The sequence below is a fragment of the Gasterosteus aculeatus genome, chromosome 1, assembly GCF_964276395.1.
Source record: "Gasterosteus aculeatus chromosome 1, fGasAcu3.hap1.1, whole genome shotgun sequence".
In the NCBI taxonomy this organism is placed as follows: domain Eukaryota; kingdom Metazoa; phylum Chordata; class Actinopteri; order Perciformes; family Gasterosteidae; genus Gasterosteus; species Gasterosteus aculeatus.
In genome coordinates, this window is record NC_135688.1 from 1,307,242 (window position 1) to 1,321,800 (window position 14,559).

At 50.1% G+C, this 14,559-nt stretch overlaps 1 protein-coding gene across 2 annotated transcripts; it reads right to left on the minus strand.

Moving 5' to 3' along the window:
* Window positions 1-210: 210 nt before the first annotated feature.
* snx19b (sorting nexin 19b) lies at window positions 211-13,826 on the minus strand. Of its 2 annotated transcripts, XM_078106554.1 has the most exons (14): window positions 13,714-13,826; window positions 12,751-13,012; window positions 12,450-12,644; window positions 11,152-12,276; window positions 10,785-10,983; window positions 10,545-10,645; window positions 10,339-10,458; window positions 9,998-10,122; window positions 9,724-9,817; window positions 9,487-9,631; window positions 8,837-8,963; window positions 2,249-2,433; window positions 1,289-1,376; window positions 211-1,022 (listed from the first exon to the last, which is right to left on the minus strand). In XM_078106554.1, the coding sequence occupies exons 1-14, from the start codon at window positions 13,749-13,751 to the stop codon at window positions 899-901; spliced, it is 2,928 nt and encodes a 975-aa protein (XP_077962680.1). In that variant the 5' UTR covers window positions 13,752-13,826; the 3' UTR covers window positions 211-898. The 2 variants fall into 2 exon arrangements, with proteins under 2 accessions (XP_077962680.1, XP_077962682.1); XM_078106556.1 differs by lacking the exon at window positions 2,249-2,433.
* Window positions 13,827-14,559: the final 733 nt, after the last annotated feature.

Consider the following 14,559-nt stretch of genomic DNA (forward strand, 5'->3'; position numbering starts at 1 on the left):
GAAGTCATTGCAGAGCGTTGCTCACTTTTATCCGTTCCCCCCGTTGTGGTCGAGGCGGCGTGACAGAAAGAGGCGGCCTGTTTGAAGGCTTCTCGCTTAGTTGATCATTAAACGCATAAACGAGCTGCAGGCGGATAAAACTAAAGTCCCGTAAAAGAGAAACAAAGCTGGTAAAAAAATAACCAGTTACAGATTTATTAACTCAAGAAGTAATGTTTGGTATCTTTATTTGATCCTTTGGGTTACATGTGAAACAACAACAGCTTCACAGCGTGAACACAAACACCAGCAGAGACGCGTGAAACAACGAAACATGAAGCATTGAAGCATGAAGCATTGAATCATGAAGCAACGAAACATGAAGCATTGAATCATGAAGCAACGAAACATTAAGCATTGAATCATGAAGCAACGAAACATGACGCAATGAAACATTAAGGATTGAATCATGAAGCAATGAAACATGACGCAATGAAACATTAAGGATTGAATCATGAAGCAATGAAACATGACGCAATGAAACATTAAGAGCTTCGACATTCATCACAAGGCAACGGGTCGCTTCAACACCGGACGCCATCGAGGCATTAAGGCGGGACGCAGCAACAAGCACGTCCTGCAGCGGGACGCTCCTCCGCGACGCCGTGGAGGAGTGAATCCAGCACATAAATAGTTCATAAATAGGCGGAATCACGAGGGAACACGAAGGTTTAAGGGCCGAGATCCCGGAACGACGGAAACATCAACAGCTTCTTTTCTTTTACTTACAAGTTGGAATGAGACGCAGCTCCACTCAGTCACAGAATAACTGCATGAACCTCAAAACGACGCATGTGGACTCCCAACACTCCACGGAACAATTCCACCTAATTTCAATCAGAACATTTGGAACTGTAGATCACACCAGCAGCTTCTCAGGGTTCTTGGAGAAGGTCCGCAGCAGGCTCAACTGGAAGTCCTCCTCGGGCAGCTCAGGAACCAGGAACTCCAGCAGGAGGTCCAAGAGGCAGTAGAGCAGGTGTCTGAGGGGAGAAAGGACTGATTGAAGGGCCGTACTTCACTATTCAAGGTTCCAGAATTAACCGTTAATGTGAAATGAAAATGAAGAGTCGAGGTTTGAGAAAGAGTCGCTCACGCTCTAATCGAGTGGAACTCATTTGAAACTAAATTCTGTCACTTGTTGATCAAATCTAAAATGTGAAATCATTAAAGATGGAAAGGTTTGAATGGTTTGCCTTTTGAGAGAGAGTGTGTGTGTGTGTGTGTGTGTGTGTGTGTGTGCGTTTACCTGTTAACGTAGGGGTCCTGCACAGAGTCCAGGGCAGTCTGCCAGCACAGTTTGTACTTCTCTGAACCCAACAGGTCTGAGATCAGATCTGGAGACAGAGAATCATAAAACAAACGATTTCTCATTTTCCTGTTCCTTTGTCACAATTGTCACTTCAATCGTTTATTTTATTAATAGAATTATTTACATAAAGAAACCTCCAATTCTGAAAAGTGAAGTCAAAGCGTCATGTGTTAAAGCTGCATTCTGTGCAGTGACCAGCAGGGGGCGACTCCTCTGCTCATAGACGTCTATGAGGAAATGACTCTACTTCTCTGTAGTGACCAGCAGGGGGCGACTCCTCTGCTCATAGACGTCTATGAGGAAATGACTCTACTTCTCTGTAGTGACCAGCAGGGGGCGACTCCTCTGCTCCCATAGACGTCTATGAGGAAATGACTCTACTTCTCTGTAGTGACCAGCAGGGGGCGACTCCTCTGCTCCCATAGACGTCTATGAGGAAATGACTCTACTTCTCTGTAGTGACCAGCAGGGGGCGACTCCTCTGCTCCCATAGACGTCTATGAGGAAATGACTCTACTTCTCTGTAGTGACCAGCAGGGGGCGACTCCTCTGCTCCCATAGACGTCTATGAGGAAATGACTCTACTTCTCTGTAGTGACCAGCAGGGGGCGACTCCTCTGCTCCCATAGACGTCTATGAGGAAATGACTCTACTTCTCTCTTGATTTATTCCCTCAGTAAACATTGTAAACATGAGTTTATGGTCTCAGTCTCTAGTTTAAAGTCTTCTTCAACACATCATGATGTTCATTTAGTGAATTATGGTCCATTTATCCAGAAGTTACATGTATGAGCTTAGAGGCCAGAGTCTCGCTCAGAAAGGCTTGTGTTCATTACTGTGCATTGACCTCCTTATCGACCGTGTGCCGTTTGCGTCCTCCATGATGTGTGCTGGTACCTGGTACGAGTCTCATCAGGCAGTGCAAGGCCCGTTGCCGGGTGCCGTCCTTTTGCTGCCGGCTGCGTTCGGGCGGAGGTGCCGTCGGCAGAGCTCCACCCGGCCACACGGACTCCTGGAGGAGCTGCAGGTACGTCACCCAGTACGCAGTGCACGTCAGGTTGGCCACGCTCACGTCCAGCCATCTGAAACGCACCGACACACAGCAGCGGTTCATCCATCAGCGCGCCGGAGGAACACACCTGATCAGGGTGGGGGGGTAGGGGGGGCGTTCTGACTGCAGACGTGACGTCATCATTGGTACCCATCTACGCATCGGCCTGCGGTCAAACCCCCACGCGGAAGTCAACCGCCGGTTGACCTCCTGACCACGAGGCCGCACGTCGTCCATGTGACCCCCAGTGCCGAGGGACCCCCCCTCCCCGCGGAGGCGACCCATGCTGCAAGGCTGTCCCACGGGGATTTGAGTGCAGCAGCGCAGTCCTTCCTGGCACAGCCCCCCCCTGCTGATTAAGGTCTTGTGATGGGTAAACCCGATGGGCTCAGAGTAGCTGGGAGACGTTGACCCCTCTCACCCTGACCTGACCTTTTTTTAAGCGACATTTACCATCTGAGGGGCGGAACTGGACGAGTGGGGTATTTACAGCGGAAGGAAAGAAGCTATGAAGAACCATCTCATTGAGGCGTCGCTCAGGCCTTAAAGCCGGAGGAGATATTATATAAATGTTATATTATGAACGTGTACAAAGCACAAACATTGTGCCCCTGATGACAGAACACTACGCTATTATGCAGCGTTAACAACAAGCCCCCCCGGGCCCAATGTTCTGCTTCTTCTGCTCACTCCACGTGGCTCCTAATGAAGTTCTTCCATTAGCTGGTTCTGGCTGCACAGAAGCTGAGGATGGAGAGACGTGCTTCTCTCTCTCAGGCATGAAAGCTGACGGTGAAGGTTTTACTCCTCTAGTTGCACGACTGCAGAACAGCAACGTGACAATTAATCGAGCATCGTGTCACACGAGGTCACGTTCTCCTTCAGCCCGTAAAATCCCCCCGAAGAAACCAGGAGGTCGTTGTTAAAGTCGACTGTGAGCCAACAGAGATAACTGGCGTGCCGGGAAGCTTCCGTCCGGTAACAGCGGGGTATTTCGGTCGAGGACGGTTTGAGCTCAGCAGGTGGACGGCGACGTCGTCCCTTCACCAGTCGGAGACTCAGTAAATCACTCAGTTGTGAGCGATATATATGTGTGTGTGTGGAGTCACTTCAGCGCTGTCGCTGTAGACGTTCAGAAGGACAGAAAAGCTGTTCATCGTCCTCTGAACCCCGAAACATCCAGGCGAAGAAAGTTGATTTTCTCTGAAACACAAACGGTCATAAGCAGCCATCTATCCGACAGCCCTGGAACACGAACTAAGCTTCAAACGGTGTATAAGCTTCTCACGTCGACCAGACGTCTTCTCAGGAGAAGCCTCTAAAAAGGCCTCCAAATAAGTTCGCTTAGCCCGAACGAAGCGGAGACGATGAGACGTCAGCTACATTTGAAATAAAACGAGATTAGACAAAAGGAGATTGTGGTTTTAATTTGATGAAATAACAGAAAATAGGGTTTGTGAGTTGCCTGTTGCGCTCGCGGTGAAGCTAATGCCTCTCCCTGGCTAACGTTAGCAGAGGCCGCGTCGGGTTGCACCGCGATGCGTTCAAGCGCTGCTCGGGAAGGTGAATTCAAACGTCCATCAAGATGTGTTCATGTAATAGCAGCTTGGTTCTAATGGTTTTAAATGCACACACAGTCCTGCCTGCTTAACAAATTGGGAGTTGACCGGAGAACCTTTTAACAAATGGCAGCAGATAAAAATAGTGTGCGTTTTCCCGTAGTGTTCGTCAGCGTTTGTGTCAGGAATTGCTTCCCTAAGAATAACCTGCCGGTTAAAGACGGAGCGTCTCAAAGCAGCTTCACACTTCGCTGTTGAAATGATCACGCTGACGGCGCCTCGTCTGGGCTCGGATTTAATCGAGGGCAGACGCGGACTACCAGAAATGTTCCAGGCTGCAAAGTTTCCATCTGCGGGGACCAACCACAACAAGCCTGTGATCGAGCGATTTTAAAGTTGTTGATAAGATATTTCAGATCCGATCGTTCCCAAAAAGCTTTTTCCACTTGTAATGGAAAAAAAGTTTTTTATAGTAATTGACAGCTCCCTTTAGAATACGCTAGTCTCCAGCAGGCGGACCCGGTTTCACAGACAGACCCAATCCAGCCCACAGCATCGTGTGCAGCATCACTTCATCATTTGTCTCCACGTCGCTTCTTTTTCACCGTTGTTTTTCTTTTTACATCCTGAAGGCTCAAGGTCGGCGATTGAGCCGCTGCCGGTTAGGATCAGGGCCCATTTGCACCGAGGAGTGACGTCTCTGGTAGAGACCTGTCAATCAGCGTTTGGCCCTAAAGCGTCATGCTGTGTTGGAGAAGACTTGAAGAGCATCTTCACTCTCTGCAGGATACACAAACACGCACACGCTGATGTAACAGGGTCACACGTGTTGTGCACATCGTCTGCACGTGTAGAGCGAGAGTCAAATAGACCATAAAGCAGGGTATGCTTTAGGGCGGGGCTACAGGCTGATTGACAGGTCGCTACTGGAGGGATATACATCGTCTCATCGTCCCCCTCAGTCCAAATACGGTCACTTCCTGTTCAACGGATGCAAAAAAAGCAGACTACGTCCACTTACGTTCGGTTTATGATTCAGGCGCACGTCTTTCGCCCGTCAGTGACCGCGGCGAGGTGAGCCCCTGACCCCCCCTCCCCTCCCGTGGGTTCTCATTAAAACCGTTTACATCCTCACAGATGAGATCTCGTGTCCGTGTCTCCTGCTCCGCGGGCCGTGACTAACTCCCGAGCAGAAGGCCACGGGAGGACATGTCCTCACGGAATGAGTGACGGGTGGGACGCGTCTGCACAGCGGTGGTTGCCGTTGGAAACCATTTTGACCAATCAAAGGGGACGAACGTAGCCGATGTTGCAGGACGTTAGGAAAAACATTTTCATTCATTGAAACTGTTTAATTAAGTTAAAGGTCGAACTTCGGCACTCGGTGCCGAAGTTCGACCTTTTTGTTGTTGTTGCTAGGCAACCACCACGGTGGTTGCCTAGCAACAATAAAACAATAAAACAGGGTGATCAGATGAGGCAACAAAGTCCACGTCAGCCTCGTGGGATCAGGAACTGATCGAGACCATGAATCAGAGGTCTTCACCCAACTGTGTGTGTGCACATCTCCTCGTGCACGTTCACACACACACACACACACACACACACACACACACACACACACACACACGTATGACAGGCGACAAATGCCAGTAGTGAGTAATTCTATACGAGTGATTGTGGTCTCGTAGTCTCAGCGTTATTTCCAGCTCCTCGTGGCTCAAATAAAAGGCGACATATTGAACCGATGAACGGCGGCGGCGGCGTAGAAGAAGTGGACGTGGTCGTTGTGACGTCACTCTTTGGTTTGTGGATGTTCGGCTTTTGGCCGTCGCCCAACAGGAAATCGTCGTTTAAGACGCCGTTTAAGTCTCTGAACTCAAATGTCGGCACATGAAGTGGAATTAAACTGCAGCCGTTCCATTCATTTAAAGAGAGGATAAAAGTTTGGAATCAATGCTTTTCTTTTTCATGACTATCGATTCATTTTCATGAGTGACCCCGATCAGCTCTAAATATTAATCTTCATCCCAAACATTTGAATGGCCGCGTGTGTCGTATAAACGACGACAAATCACTTTTGCTGCGGATCAGATTACAACTACTGAAATGTCCCTTTACAACCGTCCACATTGGGGCGGATCTGCATTGCTCTTTACAGGTAGAACTAAAGCTCAGCTAGTTAGCGCTCCGCGTATCCTGAACGTCACTGAATCCCACCGGACTCTACTTTTCATTTGTTAGATTCAACTCATTTCTTTTAAGCGGAAAAACAGTAACGTACAGTAAGAGTTGCACAAACAAACTAATTCCTTCTTTTTGGTCTTTACAAATGAGAAGATCCACCAGCCGACTTCTTAACGGGACGATTTTCATTTGGAACCTGGCTTTGATCCTTTGGATCCTCCAGCGTCCGATCGATCAGACGCTCTGCGATCGAACAAAGAACCCCGCGGAGATGCAGCTTTACGTCCCTCACCATTTATAGGACCAGCGTAACAGGTTCATCCCGAGCTCAAAATAAGCCCCGAAAGGTCATCTGGGACGAGAAGAGGACAATCAGGAGGACATATTGTCTTTCGTGGGAGGAAGGACTTCCTGGCTTCATAACTCAAACACCCCCTCAAGGGCTTTGGAGCGACGTCCCCTGGAGACAATTACATCGGTCCGGAGGAATCGGAGAGCAACTGCAGACTATTAGCAGCTATTAGCCGGTAACAGGAGACACTATTTACATTTCACAAACCCCTGTGCATGCTGGGAGTGTAAAATCAGAGCAGCGATTCTATAAAAGGAACTTGTTAGTAACGGCCCGGGCAGCCAATCAAATGCAGGCAAACCCACTTCCTGTCCACCTGCCGGTCGATGCAGTAGGAAGGGACGGGGGCAAAGGCAAACCAGAGGGGGTATTAGCAGGTTTTAAAACAGTAAACGCGTCTCCTGGGAGGTCGGGGGCCTTAAACCTGCAAAGATTGATTATCACATAGAGGGTCTGTATTAAGGAGGTATCGCGGATCATCAAAGGTGGAGAAGCGCTTATGCTACGTAACTAGCTACATAGCTACATTTGAAAGGTTACACTTGAACACATCGCGACAGGGTTATGAGGTTCTGATTCTGAGCAGAGCATGAACGCATCATAAGGTCAAACTCTGCTGGTTAAGCGTTAGCGGTTAGCTGGTAACGTTGCTAGCTCCTCCTCCTGTTGATCCAAACACAGATTCCAACGTCACGTGATCAGAGACTAACAATGATGTCATCCTCACTGACTTTACTGACTGATGGAGGATAAACCGTTTTCTCCCCTGTGATGGTTATTATTATGGTTACATTAATCCCAGGAACATCGGCTGCTAACGTCACAACCAGAGGATTCTAAATGCTCCTCAAAAGGACTATTGATGCCTCCAACTAAACCCTCCGGGGTCTCGTGGGACCACGTGTGTGTTTGTTTTGTTTATGGAAGCATTAATACGGGAATAGGGTCAAAATAAATAATGGCGACATGACGACAGGTGCAGGAGAAGGGAGGCCGGCAGAAGAACACGTGGAGCCGAAGGTCTCGTCTAGAGTCCCCAGAGTTTGACTCTCCGACAAACATATTTTTACTTTTCTACAAAGCATTTGTAAACTGATCATTTCCGTGACATTTTTGTAACAATTTTTTTTAAACTTTCTTTTCAAAACGTTTCTTGAACTAATATTTTTTCTTTCAAAAACAACTACTTTTTTTCTAAACATTTCTGAGCTTATATTTTAGTCCATGATGTTTTCCGACCAAATGTATTTTTTCAAAAAAAAATTCAACCCAATATTTTTTTTTACTTCTCCAAGCATTTTATACGTATAAAATAAAAAATAAAAACTGATTTTATTTCCAAAATGTTTTAATTTTCTGATTTGCGATTTGGATTGTCACCAACAAACAAGGGAGCAAAAATGAACTCCGTCTCCCTCTTTCAGTCTTAAAATATTAGGTTATATATATATATATATATCATATATATATGATATATATATATATATATATCATATATATATCATATATATATATATAGAGCCCGGCTACGACCTGGATCCAGATGCATTTTCCATCCAGAATGCAGAGACCACATTCATCTTAAACTTTCCAGTCCATAAAAAAATGAGACATCTCCTGAAGCAGGGCCTCGCCTTGGAGCCCATTTATAGGAGCAGAGAGAGAGAGAGACAGCTTTTCCAGACAGACCAGTCTGCCTGTCTGTCTGTCTGTCTGTCTGTTGTTATTTGTGTTTTTTACCGGAGCATTAATGGCATGTGAAATAATCAGGGTCAAAAGTCAATCAACGAGAGAGAGAGCAAACGGACCCGGAGGGGAGAGACGTGTGCTAAGCTAACGCGGCTAGGACCAGCATGCTCTGTGAACAAATCCAAATAAAGGCCGGCGCGCTCTCCTCTGAAGAGTTTAAGAGGCGCTCAGCGTGGATTCCAGTCTACGATGTTGACTCTCATAAACAGCCCCCCCCCCCCCTCCTGCCCCAGGGACCATGTGTTCTCATGTGCTGACCTTGCTGAGTCCACAGATTTACCCCCCCAACATGCTCTGTAGGAGTTTCCATCAGCTCTGTGCTCGTAAAAACCCTCTTAAAGAGTCGTTCAGGGGCAGAAGGGAGACAAAGACAATTTGTTTTACTAATGTGAACAGTCACTGAGGCCGGGGGGGCTGGGGGGGGCTGGGGGTCACCTACCAACTAAACATCACGGACTACGTCTCCACAAACATAACATTCTCTTTTCTGCCCTTATTCCACATCAAGACAATATTCCCACTCATCTGTTTGCACAGTATATATGTGTGTATTGATACATCCTTGAAGCCAGCAGGTCAGGTGTTACCTGTCGATGAGCGTGCCGAACAGCAGCCGGATGCTCCTCTGGAAGTTCTCCGTGCAGAGCCAGCTCCACTGCTCCTCCACCAGCACACACAGGAGGTTCAGGGCCACCTCGGCCAGCACCGCCTCGCCTGCAGAAGAAGAAGCAGAAGACGCGTACTGAGCACCCAGCAGCGCCTCACGTCATACATCCATCAGCACTGCCCCCTGGTGGAGGGGAGCTGCAGGCTCTGCTAACCGTCACATATACCTGATCAACTCACACAGATCACAGTCCTTCCCGGATATGTGAACCGTTTGCAACCGAGAATCATCAACACATATTTTGCTGAATTTGACTTGGTTTCAGTTCCTTTGTGTTCGAGAAGTTCCTCCGAAGGAAAGAGACCACGTGACAAATCAACAAAAAAAAGGCGGTTTTAAAACAACCAAATGTACAGTCTTCTGAAGCCAAACCACTTTAAAAAACAGTAAATTAAAAGTGCACACATTGGAAAAGGACTCAGGTTTGACACACGTCTTCATGAGCTTCTTCTTCTCTTGTTGCTAAACAGCTTTGAGGCCCATTAGCGCCCTTCAGAGGACCTGAGAAAATAAACTCTGGTGCGGGACCCGGGTGGAAAGGTTAGGTCTAGACCCCCATCCTGTTCTCACCAGCTTTCGTTCTGTTGTCCCCACTCAGCACTCCGAGTCCTCTCGTCTCCGGACCGTCCTCCCCCCCCGACACCGCTGGGACAAAGGTCTTCTCTTGCTCGGCGATGAAGGCCTGCAGGTCTCCCAGCGACATCCCGTTGAACACCTGAACGAGTAAAACCCCTTAATAAGTAAAACACCCTTAAGGAGCCCCGTGAGAAAAGGGCCTTTAGAAGGTCACTCGAGGCGTTTTCTCACCGTGCCGGTCGGCTCCGGGCTGAAGAGAAGTGGCGCTCTCGTGTCCGAGCCGTTCATGAAGGGGACGTTTTTACTGGAGAACTTCAGACGAGACCTGAGGATCAAACAGACTGAATCAATCTGCTCTGAGTGACTCTACATGGACTATAACGTACTAAATGAACATCACGCTGTGTTGAAGAAGACTTGAAACTAGAGACTAAGACCATAAACTCATGTTTACAACGTTTACTGAGGGAATAAACCATCATTTCCTCGTGGACTTAAGTCACACCTGCTCTTCTTGTCGGTACTTATTCTCCCTCCATCCACCTCAGAGTCGTTGTCCTCCGTCGGGCTCTGAGGTTCTGAGCGAGGAAACGCCGTCTTCAGGGTGTCCACGATGGCGTTCACCATGATCTAAAAACACACACCAACACACAGTGTGTGACATCCTCAATCAGAGAGGAGACAGATGTTGAAGGTGTTCATCGCCGAAGCCATGTATAAATATATGTTGCTACACTGTTAGCGTAGCGTAGCACTAATCCACGCAAACTCCATAAAAAAAAAGAGAGCAGTTTAAAGGTTTTCTGCTTTTAATTGACTGTTACGGGGGGGGGAGATGGTTCAGACCTTGTCGATGCGCGACACGATGAAAGGCTTCTTGACGAACGCGATCCTGGCGTCGGTGTTGAGGGCCAGGAACTCCTGCATCTCTTCGCTGTTGGCCACTTCAGGGACGGCACACAGTTGCTGAGGGAGAAGAAAAGAGAGCTGGTCGACGAGCCGAAGACAAGCTTCAGAAGTGAAACAGACAACCGAGTGTGGACGCAGGGGACCTTCAGGAAGGTCTCCAGGAGCCCCTTCCTGGCTTCGATCTTGTCGCTGTCCATGTTTCCAAACGGCATGTCGGGGAATATCTTCTTTGGACCTTTGACAGCTGAAACGTTCAAAGTGTTCAGAATCAAACTGGATCTTTGGGTTGTTGGTGGATCTGTTTGACCCAGAGCCAATGGGACCCCCCCCCCCCCTCCCTCACCCTCCCTCGCCCCCCCTCATGCCCCCTCACCCCCCCTGACCTTTGATGAGTCTGCGCAGCTCGTTCTTCTCTTCCAGCCGGGTCTGCAGGTTGAGGAACTCGCTGTAGCGCCGGTTCACCGTGTGGAACGCCACCTGCTGGGCGGCCGGAGGATTCTCGCCCCCCGCCGGCGAGAACTCGGCGTCCTCGGAGCCCGGGGGGGCGCTGCCCGGGGTCTCGCAGCCCATCGCCGTCTCGTACTGAAAAACGGCACAAAATGACCCGTTATGAGTGTGAAAGTGGTGAATGTGAAACGTCGACCTGCAGCAGCTCTAAAAACATCATTAAACACGGTGGGTCCAAACCTCCCGTTTCCTGGACTTGTTATGGCGGCTTATGGCGGCAGACCTGACGGAGGAGCTGCGTACCTTGATGGTGTAAAGGGTGTAGGGATGCGAGCCGGTGCCGCGGTGCTCCTTGGCCGTGATGGTGCCGGTGATTCGGAGGTTCTGGATGACGACGGGCCCGTCGGGGCTGATCAGCGGCTCGAAGCTGAACGTGGCCAAAGGGGAGGAGCCCTGCGGCGGGCTGACCACGCTCAGCTCGTTGTGCTCCACCCCCAGGAGGAGCTCCCGGGCCGGGTTCCCCGAGGGGAAAGCCTCCCTGTGAAGGTCCCGGAGGCCCCCGTTCAGGTGCCCCACCGGCTCAGAGTTCACCAGGACTCGGGGGCAGAAGCCGTCCGGCTCCTCCGGGTCCACGCCGTCAGGGCGCTCCCTCTGCGCGTCGAAGGGGCCGTCCTCCCGGCCCACCAGGACCAGGGAGTCGGTGGAGCCTCGCTTGTAGTCCGCCGAGGGAGAGTCCAGGTCAGAGTCGTTCTCCTGGTAGAAAGGGTTCGACTTGCCGTCCCCGGAGTAGTGCCCTAAAAAGGGCGGAGCCGGCTCCTCCTCCTCGGCGTTGCTCTGCGGACCGTCGGGCTCCTCGGGGTCGATCGCGTCGTGGGCGGCGAGCTCAGGCGTTCCAGCCTCACTGATGGTTTCTCTCGGAGGACGAGGCTCGCCTTCCGCCTGGGGCGTTTGCTCCTCTCGCAGCGGAGCGAGCTCCGACTCGACGGGCGTCGCTGGAGCCGGTGGCGACGGCGCGGTCGGCTCCGCCGCCACCGGCTCCTGCTGCTCGCCGAATATTCCGATCAGAAGGCCGTTCAGCCAGTCGGGGTCCGACAGCTTGGCGATCAGCGGGAGCAGCACGTTGCAGGTGATGAGCTCCCCGACCACGAAGCGGCCCGTGCGGCTCTCCAGGTGCGGCGAGGGCACCAGCACGTGCAGCAGCAGATCCACCACCGCTCTGGTGTAGCTGACTTGCACGCCAGCGGCGCCGTCGCAGTCGCCGGCAGCCGGGTGAGGCGCGGTAACCGTGGAGTAGGCCCACCACAGCCGCTCGCCCTCACCGCCCCACTTGCCTGCCGGGGGCTGCGGCCGCTCGGACGCCAACTCCTTGGCTCTGATGTAGTCCTGCAGGTGGCCGCCGAACAGATCCAGGATCCTCAGGGTCAGTTCCTGAGAGGGACGCAAAGTGGAACTCGTGTTCACTTTACTGAGGGAATAAATCAACAGAGATATTCTCATGGACCACAGGAGTCGCCCCCTGCTGGTCTCTCACAGGCTTTTTGCAAATCCACAGAACTGACATTGAAGTATTGGATTAGATTAAGTGTCTTTGCTCTCAATACCTTTCTGTCCAGCTGCCTCGCGCGGACCTTCAGCTCCATGGCCATGGAGATCATGGCCTCTTGAACCTCCGTCTCAAAGCTACTCTCGGAGGACACAGTGGAGAACCACGAGGTGACAAAGTCCCTGATGATCTTCCTCACCGTGTTGTGGATCTCCCGGTCCAGGTCACACTCGTCCTCCACGGACGGTGGAAACTGAAATAAAGTGTTCCATACAGGAAGAAAGGAAACAATCATCTTATCCCAGAAAACCAATAAAACCTTCACGCCCGTCTACTAACTCAGTCAAACGTGCACGTACCTGCTCCAGGGCGATGAACCTCTCCAGGTGAACCACGCTGTTGGACTCCAGGACGGCCTGTGAGCCGAGCCAGCCGCCGAGCACCACCAGCAGGCTGGTGAACACGCACAGCAGCCAGATGTTGACCAGCAGGTGGAACAGCAGCAGCCAGGCCAGCACCACCCCGACGCCCAGCAGGCTCTTCTGCCCCAGCAGCTCCGCCATCGCGCTGCGGGGCTCCGCCGCTGGCTTCACGGGCCCGGGAGGCGCAGCCACGTCACACCTTAAACAAACAAAGAAATATTTTATTTTATTTTGTATGAACTGTTATTCTGTATTCATCGTTTTAACAGCTGCTATCAGCTGTGCTACGTGTCTCACAGCTTACAGCCCCGATAAATACCGTTATCTGCTCCGGTGAGAAAACGCGCCACCAAATCCCGGTTACAAATCTGACAATTTACTGCCGATTCGCTGCACGCGAGGTTACGACGCACAAACGCGCTTTGAGGAGCATTGCGAATCCATTACATGCAACAAAAGAATATTCGGCCTACAGTTTATTCGACCCGAAGCGATATATCTCAACGCAATCATCTATTTTATGATTGAGTTGATGTTTTAAGACTTCCTCCTTCTTACGCCATCCATAGGTAACTAAACGAATGAAGGGCCTTAATGGACGAAATATTAACCACCTAAAAGCTGTTTGGTCAACTGCCTCGATGCCGAAATGAAGGGAATATCCGAAGCATTTGATAAATATATCATAATACGTCCTGTGAGGTGGCACCCTTTGCCAAAAACCGTAGCGCGCTTAAATGTGTGCATTCCTGGCTGGAGGTATGGCGCGTTGGGCTATCATAGCTAGCTACAGCTAAACAGAGCACATCGCGTGCACAGTACATCATTCAACGTGACGTCATTTCACGAAAGGATATCCATTAAAAAAAAAAAAAAACATAAAAGATGAATATGTTTAACCTGCTCGAGCTGTCATGGCACGGAGCGGCGGGTGACATGAGCGCCTCTGTGACGTCAGCCGCGGCCGCTTTGTTTACTTCCGGTATGGTGACGTCAGTAGCTCTGACGCGCCCTTAATGTTTTGGAACCGGTTGTCATAAAAGTAAACCCAAAACACAGGCCTTAAAATGACGGCTTGTCTCAGTAAAAAGATAAAAAGTGGGTTGTTTTTGTTGGCATCCGTCAGCTACAGTTCCCAGGTTTTTCTTAAGTGGCTACGACTCATTGAATATGTATTTTATGATGATGAAATGTACTTTTGAACAGCTTATTTTTATAGACCTGAAAATATAGACATTTGCTTTTACTTAGTTGCTGCAGGTTTTAAAACGCAGGTTTCACCCCGTCCTCTCCTCCTCTTTTTCTCCATCCCTGCACTCTGCAGACCCAACAAACCGACTTCTCAGCTGAACCCCCTCAGTCCAATTACACGTAACGTGGCCGACGTAACTCATCAAAGCCCCGTCAGTTCAGCGACCTCTGTGTTTCCATGCAGACTGACATAAACCGCAACCCCCTGACCTCCACTAACGCCACATCGCTTCATCACCTGGGGACGTAGCGCGTCACCTCGACAGGTAAAGTCTGTCTCCGGAGACTTTCTACGGAACCAGAGACCGGAGTCAACTGGGCAAGACATTCCACTCACTACTAGTTAACCGCAAAAGAAGCTACTCAACATCCAGCTTTGAGTACGTAAGATGACACAAAGCTTTTTAATGTGAAGAAAATCAATTCAGTTCTATTCGGACACAACAAAGATTCTGGGGATCTTTGACTTTTATTTACATGAAGAATTTTAACGGG

Coding starts and splice junctions, on each gene's coding strand:
- snx19b (XM_078106554.1), bottom strand. CDS start 13,751: ATGTCACCCGCCGCTCCGTGCCATGACAGCTCGAGCAG. Junction 12,645..12,750: donor GGTTCATCGCCCTGGAGCAG/GTACGTGCACGT, acceptor ACTTTATTTCAG/TTTCCACCGTCCGTGGAGGA. Junction 1,023..1,288: donor CAGGACCCCTACGTTAACAG/GTAAACGCACAC, acceptor TTCTCCCCTCAG/ACACCTGCTCTACTGCCTCT.